At 52.8% G+C, this 20,801-nt stretch overlaps 1 protein-coding gene across 2 annotated transcripts in view; it reads right to left on the bottom strand.

Annotated features, from left to right (window-relative positions):
* LOC135976355 (uncharacterized) overlaps positions 1–18,744 on the bottom strand; it is a 143,232-nt gene extending 124,488 nt beyond the window's left edge. Inside the window, exons 1-2 of one of the 2 annotated variants that reach the window (XM_065571571.1) lie at positions 18,681–18,744; positions 18,325–18,446 (exon numbers count right to left, since the gene is read on the bottom strand). In XM_065571571.1, the coding sequence (XP_065427643.1) occupies positions 18,325–18,446; positions 18,681–18,692 (134 nt within the window). In that variant the 5' untranslated portion in view covers positions 18,693–18,744. Of the gene's footprint in view, positions 1–18,324; positions 18,492–18,680 lie in introns of those variants that run through there. The other variant, XM_065571570.1, reaches the window with a different exon arrangement.
* Positions 18,745–20,801: the final 2,057 nt, after the last annotated feature.

The following is a 20,801-nucleotide window of genomic DNA, read 5'->3' as shown; positions in this document are numbered from 1 at the left end:
GGATCTGAGTCCTCGCTCCCACTCCCTTCACCCAGAGGCCCGCCTGACTCCAGGACAGCCATTCTACTCTCGTGTGGCAGAGTCCTTGTAACCCAGACAAGGCTGGGCCCAGGATTCCTGGGGCTCGACCCCCAATCTGGTTGTTGTACTTAGGATAGGGCTCGGGTGTCTCCACTCCGGGGTACTCTCTCTGCTCCGGACGCTTCCCTGACCCATTGATCATCGCATATAGTTCAAAGCAAACACAAGTTATTAAACAGCAAGTCATTAAAAACAAGGAGAAACTGGGGAAGGTGAAAGGAAAAGCCGTCACCCCGCTCTGTGGCACGGGGGACCCCAAACAGCTGTGGCTGGAATGTCAGGGCAGTTCACAGTCTGTCCCTCATACGTCCCAGGCCCCTGGCCAGGCCCTGGCTGTGCTGCAGGGACGCGGCGGGTCGGACACTCGCTCTGGCGGTGGACACACGCCCTCAGGGTCTAGGTGGCAGGGCCCCTCCCCCCCCCCCGCGGGGGTTACAATACCCCTCCCAGTGCGGCCTGCAAGGCCTCTTGACTGGTGGGGCCCGCTGCCCAGGGACCCACACACTCTGCCCAGCTGCTCCCCGCACCTGGCTCCAGAGGGCTCCAGCCCCAGCCCCACTCTTCCCCCATACGGCTGCTGCTGGTCTGCCCCCCGCACGGCTCCCTGGGCTGCTCCTCTCCCCTCAGCTCAGCCCTGGTCAGGCAGCTCCAGCTCCCCCGGCCTCCTGACTGCCCCAACACACACAGTCACACTCACCTCCACTGTGCCCACACACTTCCACCCACCCCCACACTCACCTCCACTGCCCCCACAAACTTTCACCCACCCCCACCCCACCCACACACTCACCTCCACTGCCCCCACAAACTTCCACCCACCCCCACACTCACCTCCACTGCCCCCACAAACTTCCACCCACACAACCCCCCCACACACACTCACCTCCACTGCCCCCACAAACTTCCACCCACCCCCACCCACACACTCACCTCCACTGCCCCCACAAACTTCCACCCACCCCACACTCACCTCCACTGCCCCCACAAACTTCCACCCACACACACCCCCCCACACACACTCACCTCCACTGCCCCCACAAACTTCCACCCACCCCCACCCACACACTCACCTCCACTGCCCCCACAAACTTCCACCCACCCCCACACTCATCTCCACTGCCCCCACAAACTTCCACCCACACACACCCCCACACACACACTCACCTCCACTGCCCCCACAAACTTCCACCCACCCACACACTCACCTCCACTGCCCCCACAAACTTCCACCCACCCCCACCCACACACTCACCTCCACTGCCCCCACAAACTTCCACCCAAACACACCCACACACTCATCTCCACTGCCCCCACAAACTTCCACCCACACACACCCCCACCCACACACTCACCTCCACTGCCCCCCACAAACTTCCACCGCCACCCACACATTCACCTCCACTGCCCCCCACAAACTTGCACGCCCACCCCCACCCTCACCTCCACTGCCCCCACAAACTTCCACCCACACACTCACACTCCTCCCCCACTCCCCAACACACCCATACATACTCTCCCCCAACACACACACACACACTCCACTCCCCCCACAACCTCCCTCCCCCATGCACACACACACTGCTGTGGACTGTAGTGTCACTGTTCAGCAATGTCAGTTGGTCGTGTTACTGACGGCTACTTTAAAAGGTGAGTTAAAAATGTCACTTTTACCGTACTCTGGGCATCTGCAGGAAGTTTTGTTTAAATTGTAAGATTCTTTTAGTAAAATCAGTTTCTCCCCTTGCAAGCCATTTCTGAACATTTGTGTGCATTTATAGTAAAGCCACTTAACTGTGGTCAGTGTATCAAACAATTGTGATTAACACAAAAACCAGAAAGACGGAATTAATTTTTAAGAAATGGAAAGGACAAAACTCAGAAAATACTAAATTGGAAAATCCCCAATAATAAAAGAGATTTCATAGGGCCCTACATAGGCATGTACCATCTTCCGAAACAACTCCCGGGGGTGGGGATGGGCTCAGGGTTCCAGGCTTGATCGATGGATGGGGAGCTCTGGGTTTGGGGCTCTGGTCTCCCACAACTGGGTAGAGACTCCAGGATCTGGGCTATAGCACCCAGGGCGGAGGGGGGGAGGGAGGACTTTGGGCTTGTGTCCAGGCTCAAGCCACCAAGAGAGATGAAGGGAAGAGACCTGGTCTTCGGCTGCCATGGGGTGGGATCAGGGCTCCAAGCTTCAGCCATTGGAGAGGTGGAGGGGAGTGGGAGGGTCTGGGCTCTGCGACTCATCCACAGGAGGGCAGGGAGGGATGTTGGGGCTCTGGACTTGAGCCACAAGAGGGGTGAGGGGGTCAGTGCTCCGGGCTTCAGCCACTGGGGTGATAGCCCCTCCTCCAATGCACTGGCCCCCAGACCCTCTCATCAGCTCCACCAGAGCGAAACCCAGTCCAGCACGTCCCGTTGCAGCTTGCAGACCCCTCAGTACAGCCCCACCATCACCTGGTCCTGCTCAGGGCTGCTGTCAGGCTCCTTGAATTCAAGTTTGTAAACTACTTTGTGACTCCCCAGGTACAATGTGATATATTCTGTACATGCAAAGTATCAGTCCTTTGTCAGCCTCTCCCAGAAATCAAAATTCCTGTTGCTAATGGTACCAGCCTCTGTCTGTATGTCAGTGTGTGTGTGTGTGTGTATGCATAAGTTTATTGTGATGTCATGTGTGACAAGAGCAAAGACCGTTCTGGTTCAGCATTCTTGCCCTGCCTTCAGTCTGCCAACTTGCTTGGTTGACAACGGCTAGTGAACCCAAGAGCTGATAGACGCGTACTATCCATCTGTCAACAACTTCTTGAATCAGCTATTTCCACAGGGTTTCGAAAGAAGATGAGATTTTACAAAAGGTAATTCCCAGATTCTTTTCCTGCTCCTTAGATCACACATGACAGGTTGTTGCCTCCTTCATAGATTCTAGGACTGGAAGGGACCTCAAGAGGTCACTGAGTCCAGTCCCCTGCCCTTAAGGCAGGACCAAATACTGTCTAGACCATCCCGGATAGATATTTATCTAGCCTACTCTTAAATATCTCCAGAGATGAAGATTCCACAACCTCCCTAGGCAGTTTATTCCAGTGTTTACTGAACAAGTTTTCTCCCTCCTCCTTATGACACCCTTTTAGATACCTGAAAACTACTATCATGTCCCCTCTCAGTCTCCTCTTTTCCAAACTAAACAAACCCAATTCTTTCAGCCTTCCTTCATAGTTCATGTTCTCAAGACCTTTAATCATTCTTGTTGCTCTTTTCTGGACCGTCTCCAATTTCTCCACATCTTCCTTGAAATGTGGTGCCCAGAACTGGACACAATACTCCAGTTGAGGCCTAACCAGTGCAGAGTAGAGCGCAAGAATGACTTCTCGTGTCTTGCTCACAACACACCTGTTAATGCATCCCAGAATCATGTTTGCTTTTTTTGCAACAGCATCACACTGTGACTCATATTTAGCTTGTGGTCCACTATAACGCCTAGATCCCTTTCAGCCGTACTCCTTCCTAGACAGTTTCTTCCCATTCTGTATGTGTGAAACTGATTGTTCCTTCCTAAGTGGAGCACTTTGCATTTGTTTTTGTTAAACTTCATCTTGTTTACCTCAGACCATTTCTCCAATTTGTCCAGAACATTTTGAATTATGACCCTATCCTCCAAAGCAGTTGCAATCCCTCCCAGTTTGGTATCATCTGCAAATTTAATAAGCGTACTTTCTATGCCAATATCTAAGTCGTTGATGAAGATATTGAACAGAGCCGGTCCCAAAACAGACCCCTGCGGAACCCCACTTGTTATACCTTTCCAGCAGGATTGGGAACCATTAATAACTACTCTCTTAGTACAGTTATCCAGCCAGTTATGCACCCACCTTATAGTAGCCCCATCTAAGTTGTATTTGCCTAGTTTATCGATAAGAATATCATGCGAGACCCTATCAAATGTCTTACTGAAGTCTAGGTATACCACATCCACCTCTTCTCCCTTATCCACAAGACTCATTATCCTAGCAAAGAAAGCTATCAGATTGGTTTGACATGATTTGTTCTTTCAAAATCCATGCTGGCTATTCCCTATCACCTTATCACCTTCCAAGTGTTTGCAGATGATTTCCTTGATTACCTGCTCCATTATCTTCCCTGGCACAGAAGTTAAACTAACTGGTCTGTAGTTTCCTGGCTTGATTTTATCTCCCTTTTTATAGATGGGCACTATATTTGCCCTTTTCTAGTCTTCTGGAATCTCTCCTGTCTCCCATGATTTTCCAAAGATAATAGGTAGCGGCTCAGATACCTCCTCTATTAGCTCCTTGAGGATTCTTGGATGTATTTCATAAGACTTGCAGGCATCTAACTTTTCTAAGTGATTTTTAACTTGTTCTTTTTTTATTTAATCTTCTAAACCTACCCCCTTCCCATTAGCATTCACTCTGTTAGTCATTCCTTCAGACTTCTCGGTGAAGACCAAAACAAAGAAATCATTAAGCATCTCTGCCATTTCCAAGTTTCCTGTTACTGTTTCTCCCTCCTCACTGAGCAGTGGGCCTACCCTGTCCTTGGTCTTCCTCTTGCTTCTAATGTATTGTGGAAGCAGAGAAAGAACGGACAGGAAGGGGATTGCAATGCATGACAGTTTGTTAGCAAGAGTTAGGCTAACTGTAACCCTAATAACGCGAGATTTGTAGAAGCGAGGATTGTGTGAGGCGAGTGGGAAAGAACTGTGTGAGAAGTTGTTGCGACCTTGTGTAGATAATATTGTATGTAGCCTCAGTGATGCTATTACAACACAGACCCAACCTCTTCCCGGGGACTAAACCCACCAGACGCTATTACACTATCCCAGGAAAAGAGTCTCTGAGCCAAACGCCAGAAAAGAGCAGAATCAAAGGAGCCACTTTGGGGGATCCCCCGACACTGTCCCCAGAACAGCCCATTCCCTCAGCAGCGCAGGGTCCAGGCAGAGGCAGGAACTGGCTTTTCCTCTCTCTGCCCCTCCCCTCTCCCAGGAAAGTCACTGTCCCGGGGGGCTGCAGGGAATGGAGCTGGGCAAGGCTGGGTGCCCAGAACCTCCCTCCCCACTGATTGCTCCAGCTGCCCCGTCCAGTCTCTCCCCTCTCCCTCCTGCACGAAGAGCCGGTCACTGTCCTGCATTCCCGTGGGCGTTTCCTCGCCAATAGCTACAGCCACTGCTAACGGGGGTGAGCCTGGGGGAGCTGGGGCAGCAGCTCTGCGCCGCACAGACACTCGGGGCAGAGATGGGGCGAGCAGGAGCCATTTCTGCAGAGTCACTTTCCAGCCAGGCCCCAGCACTTACCCCAGATCTCTCGTAGCACCTGCAGTCTCTGGCTCATGAGCTGATGCCAGCAGAGCCCAGGGGGGTGAGGGGCGGGGAGGGTGTAAACTATTTCCCTGAATCAAGTCTCCTTCGGCAGCTTAGGTGATGCTGAAATCTCACTCTTGTCTCTCTCCTCCTGCCCCCATCTCCAAGCCAGGCACTGGGCAGTTCAGTGGTGAAGTGATGAACTGATGATCATCATTTTTTTTTATGATGCGGGGAGGGGGGAGGTTTAAACTACTTCCCTGGATCAAGTCTCCTTTGGCAGCTCAGTCACCATTTCAGCTAGAGCAGAGCTGGGCACTGGGCCACCCGGGGCCTTTAACACCACCGCCCTGGGGTGGGGGTGCTGAGATAGACCATCCAGTGAGGAACACAAGTCCTTCTACCCTCCACAACACCCTAGTTTGGAACTGCTGCTGACGGCTTCCCCCACCCGTCGTAACTTTTATCCCCTCTGCCTCCCTCTATCTGGGGGTTTTCCCTTCTGCACCTACCTGGCAGGGCAGGCCGCCCCCCACCCCAGTCTGAACCCCTGAGCTTGTCCCAGATTTGTCTCTCTGCCCATCCCTCCCCTCCGATTTCTCCCCTTCAGGGGGATATTCCCTGCCTTTGATTGCAGGGAGCAGATTCTGATGGCGCGTGAGGGCAGCAACTTGCAGATGTTACTGAGCATGTGAGAAGTACATTAGAAGATAAGGACGGCCAGACTGGGTCAGACCAAAGTGTCCTGTCTGCCAACAGTGGCCAGTGCCAGGTGCCCCAGAGGGAATGAACAGACAGGAATTATCCAGTGACCCATCCCCTGTTGCCCAATTCCCAGCTTCTGACAGACAGAGGCTAGGGACACATCGCTGCCCATCCCGGCTAACAGCCATTGATGGACCTGTCCTCCATGAACCCATCTAGTTCCCCTTTGATCACAGGACCCTGCTCAGGAACAGTGAAGTTGCAAGTTCTAATAGGAAACAGCTTCTGATGCAAGGGCAGCTCCTCTTCCTCCTCCCCTCCCATGGGGATGAGCAGCCCCCGCAACTGCCTCTCTGCCCCAGCCTCCTTCAACCCATTGCCCCCTTCAGCCTCCTCCCAAATGTCCCCTTCCCCCATCTCCCCCTTCAGCCTCCTCCAACTGCCCCCCATCGCCCTGTTCAGCCTCCCCAAACTGTTCCCTTCCCCGCACCGCAACTGGTCACCTTCAGCACCCTGTTGCCCTCTTCAGCCTCCGGCAACTTCCCCCCACTGCCCTGGCTCCACCACTCTCATTTTACTTTCCCCACAACCATTTGCTTCTTACCATAGGAAACAGGGGCAGAAAATGTTTTTGAAAAAACCTTTTGCAAAGTAAAAATAAAACAAGCCAAAGAACCCCCTCCCTTGCTTTGTGCTGGGCGCCCAGCTGTGGGCTTGTGTGTGTAGGGGGGGTGGTAAGTGTTGTTCTGAGCACACTCTGTTCAGGGAAGGGGTGGAGTTGGCCAAAGGGGCAGGTTGAATCTTTAGCAGAGAATTCCTTTCTCCATTCTGTTAGCTAAGCGTTGCTGTTAAATGCCAGCTGACGAATGCAGAATTTGAAGCAATCTGACTCTAAATCCCCTGCCCTCTCGGTTGCTGCAGTTCTCACACACTCTGCTCTTGTGATATCACCACATGACATGGTGTCTTATTCCCATAGCGTCTTATATATTAGACAGGACCAAAGTTTATAAGGTAAAAACTGAAGCATAACTCCTTCCCTTCCCCGTTTTGATTTAGGAAAAATAAATGCCTCAGCCCCAGCCCCAGCCAAGCCCCACCAGAGCTGCTGCGGCCAGGAGACAGGTGCTCTCTCACCTAGCCCTTAGCTGCTATGGTGAGAGAGGGCTGGGGGGAGTCCTCTCTCCCTGGGGCAACCTGCTCCCCAAACCCCTCATTCCCAGCCCCATCCCAGAGCCCACACCCCCAGCCAGAGCCCTTAGTCCCCTGCAGCCCAACCCTCTCTCCTAGCCCTGAGCCCCTCATTCCCAGCCCCACCCCAGAGCCCACACCCCAAACCTCTGCCCCACTTCAGCCCCCTCCCACACTCCGAACTCTTCAGCCTCACCCCTGCCACACACCGTCCATGTGCAGAATGAATGTTGTGATGTGCAGCAATATACAGGTGATGTGTCACATAACAAAATTGCACATATTGGTGCACATCACAAACTTCATTCCGCACACGGACATAAAAAATGTGAGGAAACACTGCTCCTGACTTTCAACCTATCTGTGACATCTTGAATTTCATACAGTGACTGATCAGAATAAAGTGCGCTCAAGTGAGCTACAGACCAACAGTGGTTCATAGTAATTATTCAGCCAGTATTTTAGAAGACCTCGACCACTAGAGGAAATCCTGACCTGCTAAGAGACAATTAATGGAGAGAAGCAGCAAGATTAATCCCATACATTGGATTGGTTGTGACTTATTTGCCTGATTTGAAAAGAGACCAAAAGGACCTGAGTCTCCTCGCTGTTGATAGCCCCCTGCTCGGCCAATCAGCACTGAGATTCTGAGGGGCGGGAGGCTGAGAGGTCTCACCAGAGGTCCCAAAGGACGGCCCAGGCCACCATCAGAGGGGATCACTCTCAAATCCAGCCCCACCTCTTTGTGAGGACCTCCCGCAATGAGAGCACCCCCCACCCCATCCACACTCCACACACATCCCTCCTTGGTAGAGGGAGGGAAGCCGGGGAAAGGGGGAAAAGAAGCAAGAGAAGAGGAGAAAGGAGGGAGGAAAGAGGAAAAGGGAAACCAAAAAGGATAAACCCCAATGTCCCCAGGGATTCCAAGCGTCAAAGTCCTAGGCAGGAAATCAAATTTGGCCACCTTAAGCCAGTGTTTTCTGGGCCTAGAATGCTGCCTGCACCAGGAGGATCAGACTGAACAGGATCCAAACCTCTCTGGGCCTCTTACCTTGTAAAAGGGAAGGTTGTTTTGGGCACAATCAATGGTAGGAAAGGAGAAAACTCCACAGAGGTTCCTCCTCATGCTCACATCTGTGAATCCTAATTCTCTCTCAGTCCTCGAGGAGAGACCTCGCGAAGGAGACTTGCGGCAGCAAAGCTGAGGGGGTCTCAGAGACTGGTCTGGCCCTGCACCTTTGTCCTGCCCGGCTGATGTCAGGGTCTCTCTGTGAGGTCACCCCCTCCCCACCACCTTTGCCCAATAGGCCGAGTTCCTGCAACAGGCCTTTGTGATGTCACTGCCACCCCCACCCCACCCCTCCCCTCCAAGCTGATGTCCTGCCCCTGGCCAGCCTCGTTGGGTGTTTCTTTCCCCTGGACCTAGGGTTGCCAACTTTCTGACCCAACAAAACTGACCACCCTTGCCCCGCCTCATCAAGGACGGAATGCAATGCTGAGTTCACTCACCAACCCCCTGAAACGTGTCAGTGCCCCAGAGAAAACCGGACCCCTGCTATTGGAACGATATGATGGAGATCTAAATGGGAAAGGGACTGTCTGAATTGTCAAGATGCGGAACGAACAACAATCTACAGCAATGTCATTAACACAAACACACTCCAATCCTGCTCCAGCCGGAAGGGAAATGGGCAGGAATTCCTGCTGCCCAGCAATGGACACACTTACAGCCCCGCACAGCAGTGAGTGGGCCGGGGAGACAGGTCTGAGCAAACAATGTGAAGTGATAATTCACTGAGAAGAGAATCATAGTGTAGGGAAACTAGTGGCCCTCAGATAGTTGTGGCTGAGGGGTTAAGGTGCAGCATTAGAAATCCCTTGGGGCTTTTCCACGTAGGTTTGAATCCTGCCAACTCTGGAAGCATTGAACTGTTGTCATTGCTATAGTCTCAATGCTGGTGCATCCCTAGTGCCAACTGGAGGTAGATCTGGTCTCACTCTCAGGCTGTCTACACTTAAAATACTCCTGTAGTACTTTGGAGTAGACAGTTGCTACAGTGACTGATGAGGTTTTTGCTATTGCTCTAGCTGCACTGACAGAACACAGAGACTGGTGGTGAAGTCTCCTTCCTTGGAGGATTTTAAGGCCTGGCTTGGCAAAGCCCTGGCTGGGATGATTTAGTTGGGAATTGTCCTGCTCTGAGCAGGGGGTTGGAGTAGATGACCTCTTGAGGTCCCTTCCAACCCTGATATTCTATGATTCTATGACTGAATTCCCACCCCTCCTGCATAGGAGCTGTCAGCAGTTTAATTGTTCTGCAGCCAGATTCCCATTAGAAATGCTGTTGTGGGACATTCCCAGACCTGGACATTTACCAAGGACAGAATTTGAAGAGCAAACCTGGCTCCTCCCACCGGGAGGGATTGGAGTGTTTTGTCCCTTGTGACGGGTTGGATCACAGAAAGCCCCTTGGGAGCTGCCAACCGATGTGCCAAGACTACTTCTGCCCCTGCTTTCCTGCCCTGGCAGCTCGGGACCCCAGCACCCTGTCTTGTTCAGCCAGACACGCCCGTCTGCTCCAACACAGACCCAGGGTCTGAATTACTTGCCCAAAGCTGCAGGCTTAACCTGAAAGCAGTTCACAGAAGTTCAGGTTCAGCTGTTTGTCGTCTATGACCCTAAATCCTTTTCATAGTCCCTGCTTTCCAGGCTACGGCCACCAGCCTCCGTTCCCAGCTATAGGGCCTGGCTTTTGGCTGTATTAAACTGCATTTGTTTTACTAATCCCACTTTACCAAACCATCCAGGCTGCTCTGTACAACTCCCCGTCATTAACATTATTTACCACTCCTCCAAGCTGTGCTAGCCACAGACTTTATCAGCAGTGATTTTATATTTACTTCCAGATGGTTAATTACAAAGTTGAATAGTGAGGGGGCTACAGCCAATCCCTGTGGTGCCTCGTTAACAGCTCCCCCATTCAGTGATGATGCCCCATGGACAGGTACAAGGTCAGACTTGGGGTCACCCATCAGAAGGGGAGCAGGGGGGTTATTTTACTGTTTTATAATGCACCTAATTTTTTTTATTCACAGGCTAAACCTACAGTGTCTGTCACTCTTGTACCTGGGCCCTTCTGGGACAATTCTCATCTCATTTACACTGGAGCCAATCCAAAGTGAATCCAGGCCATCCCTCCCAGCCTGCCCATGACTGCTGTCTGTGGAGATCTAGCCCAGGGAACAGCCTCACTCCGCCATGGTTGGGCTGGTTCCCTGATTTCTTTGCTTCTGCGGAAACACTTCCAATGGCTTTTCCCCTTCCCCATCCTGCACATGCTGCCCTGGCTGGGCAGATCCCGTCTGTCCAGGGCTTGCCCCGTCACCTGCCACCTGTGCACTCAGGGGATTCAGAGCTCGCCAGTAATCCAACAAATCCCCTTCTTTTATTAGCATTGTGTACAGGCCCCACGCAGGGACCAGCCCCATTGTGCCAGGTGCCGTCCACATACAGAACAAACAGACACTCTCTGTCCCACAGAGCTGCCATCTGCCTGCTTCCCGTCTCCCGGCAGGACCCGCTCTTTGCTACGGCTTGGGCCTGCTTCCACTGCTCCCTGGGGGATTGGCAGTTTCACTGGCTCAGGCTGCGCTGCCCCTTGCTGCCTCATCCGAGCCAGCTCAGACACCGTCTGGGGCTCTTCTGAAAGGTCTTTGTGTAAAATCCCAACGATTAGATGTGTCGCTTTGTCCCCCCCCATTGTTATTTGTTTGTACTGCCACTGGCTGCACAGCGTCAGTCTGAGCCCGGGGCCCCATTCTGCTAGGCCCTGCCCAGCCACACAAAGCTCTCCCTGCCCCAAAGAGCTTCCCCTGAGTCATCGTATCGACCCCACAGGCCCAACGCTCTGCTCCTTCCCACAGGGCCTTCCAACATTTTCAACGTGTTTCTGGGCCTCCGAACCTTTTCATAAAATCACGTCTCTGGGTGAGTTACGGCTTTGCTCCTCCCCCACCCACTGGGAGCGTCCTGAATGCAGCCAAACAGCTGTTTGTTGTGGCAGGCAGAAGGCCCTGGGAGGAAGGGGGCGGAGTTGGTTAGCGGGAGATGGGCTGGGGGGAGGGTAGAGCTCGGCTGCCAGTGGGTGCTAAGCACTCGCTAATTTTTCCCCGTGGGTGCTCCAGGGCTGGAGCACCCATGCAGTCAGCACCTATGATCCCCTTCCCCAAATCAAAATTCCTAGAGATTTTGAGTGCATCTCTCAATGTTGTAAATGTTACTAGCTACTGTGGGTGCGTGTCTCTCTGGGTGGGTGTCCAGGTGTGTTTCTGTATCAGTTTATTGTGATGTCACGTATCCCAACAGCAAAGAATCTTCTGCTCCAGCATTCTTGCCCTGCCTTCAGTCTGCCAACTGGCTTGGTTGACAGTGGCTGGTGACCCAAGGAGCTGCTGATAGACGCGTACTATCCATCTGTCAACAACTTCTTGAATCAGCTATTTCCACACGTTTTCGAAAGAAGATGAGTTTTTACAGAAGGTAATTCCCAGATTCCCAGGCGCTGATTGGTGGGGCTGCTGGTGGGCGGGAGGTGCTTGGGGCTGGAGGGGGGTAGTGGATGGGGGGCTGCTGACATATTCCTGTGAAATTCTGGCTCCTTCTCAGGCTCAGGTTGGCCACCCCTGTCCTAGGGACTGGTGGGGGCCAGCGTTGCAACAGTCAGTTCTCAACATCCTGTTTTGATTTGAATGTGGGCATCTTTTAGTTCCCCGTCTGCGTCAGCCTTCCACGTTCTCTGGAGGCAGATTTCCATGATTTGATCTTTCGGCAGACGAGTATGGGTGAATTTCCATGGATAGAACCTAAAGGGAAGATAACAAAACTCATGTAAAATTTAGATTGATATCTCCATAAACAGTATTTCCCTTGGAGTTGCCCCTAAAGTAATGCACATTGGAAAAAATAACCCCAACTATACATACAATATGATGGGGGCTAATTTAGCTACAACAAGTCAGGAAAAAGATCTTGGAGTCATTGTGGATAGTTCTTTGAAGATGTCCACGCAGTGTGCAGAAGCGGTCAAAAAAGCAAACAGGATGTTAGGAATCATTAAAAAGGGGATAGAGAAGAAGATGGAGAATATATTATTGCCCTTACATAAATCGATGGTACGCCCACATCTCGAATACTGCGTACAGATGTGGTCTCCTCATCTCAAAAAAGATATACTGGCACTGGAAAAGGTTCAGAGAAGGGCAACTAAAATGATTAGGGGTTTGGAACGGGTCCCATATGAGGAGAGATTAAAGACTCTTCAGCTTGGAAAAGAGGAGACTAAGGGGGGATATGATAGAGGTATATAAATTCATGAGTGATGTGGAGAAAGTGGATAAGGAAAAGTTATTTACTTATTCCCATAATACAAGAACTAGGGGTCACCAAATGAAATTAATAGGCAGCAGGTTTAAAACAAATAAAAGGAAATTCTTCTTCACACAGTGCATAGTCAACTTGTGGAACTCCTTACTTGAGGAGGTTGTGAAGGCTAGGACTATAACAGCGTTTAAAAGAGAACGGGATCAATTCATGGTGGTTAAGTCCATTAATGGCTATTAGCCAGGATGGGTAAGGAATGGTGTCCCTAGCCTCTGTTTGTCAGAGGGTGTAGATGGATGGCAGGAGAGAGATCACTTGATCATTGCCTGTTAGGTTCACTCCCTCTGGGGCACCTGGCATTGGCCACTGTCGGTAGACAGGATACTGGACTCGATGGACCTTTGGTCTGACCCAGTACGGCCGTTCTTATGTTATGTTATGTTAAGTTCTAATTCACTCATTGCCTTCAAGTTGTGAATCTAAACCTTTTGTCTCATGTAATGATTGGCTAATGTATGTGTACATACCAGATCCATGGGGTGAGAGTCAGGGTAGGAAATGTAGCCAGCGACTGTGCTAGGATGGGAGGAATTACAGATCTGGTGGATGGAGGTTTCCTGTTAGAGAACAAAAGGGGAGAACTTGTGATGTGCTCTGTCCAAGGAAGGTTATGAGAAAGAGGGAACAGGGATCCTGGTGCCTCTCCCCAAGGAAACCTCAGACAAAGCATCTCCTCTTGGACAGGAGCAGCAACCTTCACACTAGCAGTTACAGCCATCTTTAGGTTCATAAATTCATAGTTTCAAAGGCTCTAAGGCCAGCCCTGATCATCTAGTCTGACCCCCTGCATAACTCAGGCCCTAGAACGTCCCCAGAAGAATTCCTGTTTCACCATGGTCCCATGTGTCTTCACCTTCAGCTGGGGGTAGAGTTCAGGGGTAGAGTGTTTGACTGCAGATCGAGTGGTCCTTGGTTCACTTCCTAGTGCCCCCTTTGAAGTCTTTGTTAATAAGCAGCAGGTTTCACACAAACAAAAGGAAGTATTTTTTCAAACAACGCACAGTTAACCAGTGGAACTCTTTGCCGGAGGACGTTGTGAAGGCCAAGACTATAACAGATTTCAAAAATGACCTCGATACATTTATGCAGGAGAGGTCTATTAATGGCTATTAGCCTGGATGGGTGGGGATGGTGTCCCTAACCTCTGTTTGCGAGGAGCTGGAAATGAGCAACAGGAATGGATCACTTGATGATTCCTGTTCATTCATAGAATATCAGGGTTGGAAGGGACCTCAGAAGGTCATCTAGTCCAACCCCCTGCTCAAAGCAGAACCAATCCCCAGACAGATTTTTACTCCAGTTCCCTAAATGGCCCCCTCAAGGATTGAACTCATAACCCTAGGTTTAGCAGGCCAATGCACAAACCACTGAGCTATCCCTCCCCCCCAGGTTGAATAACTGAATGACATAATTCCCCTCACCCCCGATGTCCGTCACTGAGTCCGGTAATTTTGTTAAGTGTCTGTCATGCAACATGGTGGTGCCTACCCCTGTCCCAGGCTGTGGGAGGGATTGTGAGCATGAGGGAGGCTAACAATGGCACATATATGTGGCATATTATCTGTGAAAGTCTCTGCGTCTGCCAAGTTAGAGAGCTGGGTTCTCATTCCACACCTCTGTCTGAAGTGGCCTTGTGCCGCTGAATTGGGGAGGGTTGGGGGCTCATAACTGGCAAAGGACAGGGCACTAATTTGTAAGGTCTGAGGCCTTTTTTGACAGTAAGCAGCAGCAGCCAAGAACCAGGAAACAGAGTCACATCCTCACATTCCCTCTAAAGTATATCAAAACAATGTATCATTGGACTGTTAAGAAAGCGCCCCTGTCCTAATAGTCGCCACCATCACCAGAGCTTAAGATCTTGAAAGAAAACTTTGTTTGACAGTGTTCTGTCTGGCGATACGGTTGCCAACTTTTTATTGGCACAAAACCAAACAACCTAGCCCCACCCCTTCCTGAGGCCCCGCCCCACCCCTTCCCAGAGGCCCTGCCCCCACTCGCTATATTCCCCCTACCTTAGTCGTTCGCTCTCCCCCACGCTCATTTTCACTGGGCTGGGTCAGGGGGTTTGGGCTCTCAGTGGGGGTTTGGGCTCCAGGTGTAGTAGGGGGCTGTGGGCTGGGGCAGGTAGTTGGGGTGTAGGAGGGGACTCCAGGCTGGGGGGTGGGGTTGAGGGATTCAGAATATGGGAGGGGGCTGCAGGTTGAGGCAGGGGGCTGGGGTGCAGGAGGGGGGTGAGGGCTCTGGGGTGGGCCCAGGGATGAGGGGTTGGGGTGCAGGAGGGTGCTCCAGGTTTGGGGGGGACTCAGGGTGGGGACCCTGGGGCAGGGGGTTCAGGTTGGGGCTGGATGGCTCATGGTCAGTGGCACTAAGGCAGGCTGTCTGGTGCCTGGCTGTCCTGAGGGACCGCTCTGTGCCCCAGAAGCGGCCAGCAGGTCAGGCTCCTAGGCGGGGCGGGGAGGTACTTGTGGGCTAAAGCAGCACGAGCGGCACGGTGCCCTGCAGAGCCTCCTGCCCCTCTCCCTGGCCCCCGCCCAGGAACTGGATCTGTTGGCTGCTTCTAGGGCACAGCACAGTGTCCTGCCTGTCCTGAGGCACTGCGCTGTGCCCCAGAAGTGGCCAGCAGGTCCAGCTTCTGGGGGCGGGGGAGGAAGGCTCCACAGTGCACCGTGCGTGCTGTTCTCACCTGCAAACACCACCCCCCGGCTCCCGAGAGTGCAGAGCTGGTGTGCAGTGTGGGGGTAGCGCGCAGAACCCCGTGCCCCGCCCCCCACCTAGGAGCCAGACCTGCTGGCTGGTTCCGGGGTGCAGTGTGGTGCCCCAGGACAGGTAAGGACTAGGCTGCCTCAGCTCTGCTGCACCGCCGACTGGACTTTTAACGGCCCGGTCAGCTGTGCTGACCAGCACTGCCAGGGTCCCTTTTCGACTCGGCGTTCCGGTCAAAAATCGGGCACCTAGTCACCCTATCTGGTGAGAAATCACTTATCAACATTCAGGATTGTTCAATCTATTCTTCTATTGTTTTGCCTTTATGGTCCCTACTTCTCTATTGTTTAGCTCTGTGGTTTCTGTCTGATTCTTTGTTTCTGTCTGTTGCAAACTAATGCAAGATTAAATCAATGAAGGTGGTGGGAGATGACTGGTGAAAGAATTGTTTGGAATGGGCTAGGATTGGTGAAAACCACTCTTTTGTCATACTTTAGTTTACAATGATTGGGTAAGGTATTGCTAAGCAGGACTCAAGTTTCACTATATAAACTGGGGTCCAAAAGGAAGGAAGTTATTTGGACGCTAACTCCAGGGCACAGCCCAAGATCAGAGCTGCCAGACCTCAGCACCCCGCCAGCCCTCAATGCAGCAGCTGGAGCCCCAGATGACCTGACTCTGACTGGCCCCCAGGAAAAGTCCGTCTGCCTTATTGGGAGTGGTGAGCATTGTCTGCTTCCACTGTGTATTCAGGTTTGGTAACTGTTCATAAATAGAGGTTAGGATATTACTGTGTAAGGCTTTTTCACTGGTAAAAGGCCCCACAAACCTGCAGAAAATTACGCCCTGAGCCCTAAGAACTGGGTAAGGTGGGTACTTAAATTAACGAGGTTATACCCTGAGGCCTAGGAATTGGTTAAGCGTGGGGGGGCTAAATTAACCGGGATATGCTTTGAACCCACGGAAGGGTAAAGGTGGGTGCCCTAGAGCGTGCGGGTAACAAATCAGTAACAAGGGCTGTGATGTGTGCTAGACAGCAGAAATGGGAGATCCCCCCACCCACTCCAGCTCAGGCCCAGCCTCTGGGAATGAAGCCGGGTTCATGGTGGTTTGCCCTATTATAGGGCCTGAGCGTGATCATGAATAGTCATGCTAATGCTCAGCCTTCCATGCCCAAATCTAACCTCCTCACCCTCATAATACTGGGGAGCACTTATCCTATAGGTAGGGCCCTACCAAATTCACAGTCTACACCAGGGCATAGGTCAGCTTCACTATGTCGCTCAGGGGGGTGAATTTTTCACACCTCTGAGCAACATAGTGAGGTCAACTACCTGGCCTCTGTCATTCCCAGGTAAGAGCTGTTGTGTCTCTCCAAAGGCAGCTTCCATCCCAGCCTCCCGTCACCTCCTGGCCCATCGTCCTCCAGCAGCACAGTTACTGTTATCAACCAAACACCAAATCTCATCCCAGAAGGATACTGACTTTGTTTCCCATGAAGCCATGCTGGCTGGTGCGAATTCCCCTTCTATCCTTTAATTCTTTATTCTTAGTGCCCTGTATGAAGCATTCCCATGATTCTGCCCAGGGTCAATGTCAGAGGAAATGGGGAGACACACCGAGCCACTGGCATGGCGGCGGGGGGGGGGGGGGGGAGGATGAGAACCCTGATATTGAGGTGAGGGGACAATAGAAGCACACACAGATTTTGCCCAGGATTGGTGTCAGGTGCCAGCCTATACTTCCCCAAACCATCCCATTTACCCTTTGTAAATACAGTCACAACCTTGAATTTCCCCCCATCCTATGGAACTTTCCCAGGGTTCCAAGTTTTGTTAAAAATCTACATCAATTGCTGAGAGAGCTCTCGGCCAGTTCTTTTAAGACTCTTGGGTGCAAGTTATCTGGCCCTGATTTATTCCAAAGGGAGTGTACAGCAAGCACATGACTATCGCTGGTCAAAATACTTCAGACAGAACAGTTTTCCCTAGGAAAAGGCTGATTCAAAAAAATCTAAAGGTTTCAAGGGAATACATCGATTTTGTGTAATTTTCTGATGAAAAATTATCAGAACAATTTGTTTAGATTGAAACGTTTAGTTATGACTTTATTTTTTTACATCCGACGAAGTGGGCATTCACCCATGAAAGCTTATGCTCCAATACATCTGTTACTCTTAAAAGTGCCACAGGACTCGCTTTTGCTTTTTACAGATCCAGACTAACACAGCTACCTCTCTGATACTTTTTTTACTTTTGTTATATTATATTACTGCGTCTAATATACAAGAAAACATCTAGACTTTGATATTGTATGATATCATATTATATTAAACATAAAAGTCAAGCTGCTAAAGCTGAAATGGAAACATTTCAGCTCCCCAGAATAATCCATCTCAACTCGGCCTCCATCTCCCCTTGCACCCCAGAATCACCCCTCCCCAGCTCTGGCCCCATCTTCCCCTCTACCCCCAGAATCACCCTCACAGCTTGTGGCTCCATCTCTCCCTGAACCCGCAGAATCACCTCTCCCAGCTCGGACTCCATCTCCCCCCTCAGCCCCTCAGAATCACCCCTCTCAGCTCAGGCTCCATCTCCCCCCTGAACCCCCAAAATCACCTCCTCCCAGCTTGGGGCTGCATGTCCCCCTGGACCTCCAGAATCACCCCTCCCAGCGCAGGGCTCCATCTCCCTCTGCACCCCTAGAAACACCCCTTCCAGCTCTGGGCTGCATCTCCCCCTGCATCCCCGGTTCTGAGGCAGTGGCTCTAGGTAACCCTCTAATACCAGCAGACACAAGGGGTCCCTGCTGTGCTCTTCACCGCTAGTGGTGCGGGGCAGGACCAAGATGCTCCCCCCTTTCCCCCAGGCCGGTTACTCACTCATTCACATGATCCACGATCTGTTTGAGCGTGGCTGTGTTGATGCTCCCGACAGTCTCTGGCCTGAAGCAGAGGAGAAGGGGCAGCAGAAGGAGTCCAGCCCTAGGCATCCGTCCCGGCACCTGAACAGGACCCCACAACATCAGCACCCCTGAGTCTGGGCACAGACCCAGAGCCCCCAACTCACATCTCCTGTCCCTGGCCCCTGCTGTGCTACCGACAGGAGAGGGGGCAGTGGGACCCCCTGGGGCAGGAGGGAGTCACTGGTGTTACCATGGGGCAGGAGGAGGTGAAGGTGTAGGGGGGCTCCCCAGAATTTCTATGGGGCAGGACGAGATGGAGCAGGGGGGACTCACCAGGGTTTCCATGGGGCAGGAGCAGGAGGTGCCAGTCTCACACCAGATTCCCAGTGATGGGCTCTCAGCTCCCAGCCCCTCTCTTTATAACCACATTCCCCACCCCCGCCCTGCACTGGGGGTGGGGCCATTTCGACTCCTGCTGACCCCGTGCCCAGCACAGGGCGGTGGCACCAGGTACCACTAAGCTGCTTCCTGCTTCATTCAATATTGATTTTAAGGAATCTCCATGGGGCTGAGTCAGGAGGGGTGGAGGAGACAGCAGCAGGGACCCCCCCTCCAGCGTGGCACGGGTCACCACAGTATTATCCCCACCTCCGAGGCTGTAGGTGGTGCGGCTGGTGAAGCCCCCCCAAAGCAGTGGGTTGGGAGACAGTGCCCCTGCCCCACTTAAATGCAGGGGGCAGATCCCCCCTCACGTTGATGGGCTCAGGCTCTCAGTAGACTCAGGCAGCGTCGCTGTGTCAGTCACACCCTAGGGAGTACCCCAGTCTGGGAGTGATCTGCCCAGGGAAGCTCTGTTTCCAAATGCCTCATTCCGGCTAACACTGGCTCACTAGGGGATTCGTGGGCTGTGACAGACGTGGTGCCCTGTGCTCTGGCTGGTTAGAAGCACTGGGGAGGAGCAGCAGTGCCCAGCAGGGGGCACCACGTGGCACTGGCTGCCGTCCCATCCTGGCTCTGCTGTGCAGCCGCTGGCAGGGGTCGCCATACGCTGACCCCTCTGTGGGGCACACATGGGCCGAGCCCCTCCTCCTTTGGGCAGGACACCAGCCTGCCTGAGGACAGAGGGTGAGGGTGGAGGGGAGCGGTCCCGCAGAAAACAGCTTGTGTGGGTGGCCACGGACCAGGCAGGAAGGGACGGGGTGTCCCGGCCCCACAGAGTGGGTGCTATGCCCCAGCTTTTAACCAGTGTCTTGGAATAGCCCCTGCCTGTGACCTTGCTCGAACTGGGGTCTCTGCTCAGCTCCTCTGCTGAGAGGTGGGGGACACCTCCTTCCTCTGGGTGGCTGGTTCCTGGGGGCAGGGGATGTGCCTCTCATTGGGCTTCCCATTGTCTCTCTGGGACTGTGCATGGAGATGGGATTGCTTTGGGCAGATTCCTTAATGACCTCGTTCATTGCAGCCCAGCCAGTAAGACACCTCCACACCTCATGTACTGGGCTGTCCCTGAGAGCAGGCCTAACCCTGTTGCCCTCATGGGTAGCAATGCAAAGTACAGAGGGAAACTGAGGCACCCATAGGATTAATACAAATATTACAGAAAATTCCCACTGTGTCATACGGGGTGAGGGACTGGAACTGTGTGAGATTGAGTGGGGCAGGACGTTGGGGAGCCGTGGGTGCAGGGGCAGGTGCCTTCTGAACTTGGTACAGGAAATAGGTAGGTGGGAAGATGAGGCTGGGGAAGGGACCAGCCCAGGGTCCCAGAGCTGGTCAGTGGCAGAACCAAGGAAAGAACCCAGGTGTCCTGACCCCCAATCAGAGGCTCTGCCCACGAGGCCACACAACCTGCCCCTGGAGGGCTTGGGGTCTAGAGCAGCCCTTGAGACACCTCCCAGTTCATTCTCCATCGCTGACTCTGCGCTTCTCCTCTGGCTGAGGGGTCCAGGATCTCCCACGTTCCTGGAGCCCGTATTCAGACCCGAGGCACCCAACCCCAGTTCGGATGGATTTATGGCCCAGGAAAGGCAGAGTGAACAGGCTGTCGCACACCACACCCCCGGGGAACATGCAAGCTGGGCGCGTCCTGGTAACCCCACCATGGACATGTCCAGAGACGACTCCAGCGGGTCGGTCCCCGGCTGTGCTTGCCGATGTGGCACACGTCTGAGGGAGCTGGGAAGGGGCGTCTGACTCCCGGCAATGGGCCAGGCCCCGGGCTGACGTTACCAGATCAGCGGTGAGTAAAGAGCAGGGATTCTGCTCCCCTTTATCCCACCGAGCTCTGCCCACGTTCAGGCCATGCAGCTTCCTTCCTGCCGCTTCAGCCTCCCCAGCACGGCCTTCTGGGGGTGTTTGACCCCCAGAACAGAACTCCCCCAGGAATAGGGGTCTGTCTCTGCCCCATGGCCCCACTCAGAAGCTCCCTGCCCCTGGCCAGGCCGGCCTCACATGGAG

The sequence above is a fragment of the Chrysemys picta genome, chromosome 17 (assembly GCF_011386835.1).
Source record: "Chrysemys picta bellii isolate R12L10 chromosome 17, ASM1138683v2, whole genome shotgun sequence".
Classification (NCBI taxonomy): domain Eukaryota; kingdom Metazoa; phylum Chordata; order Testudines; family Emydidae; genus Chrysemys; species Chrysemys picta.
This window is presented reverse-complemented; position numbering and strand designations above follow the sequence as displayed.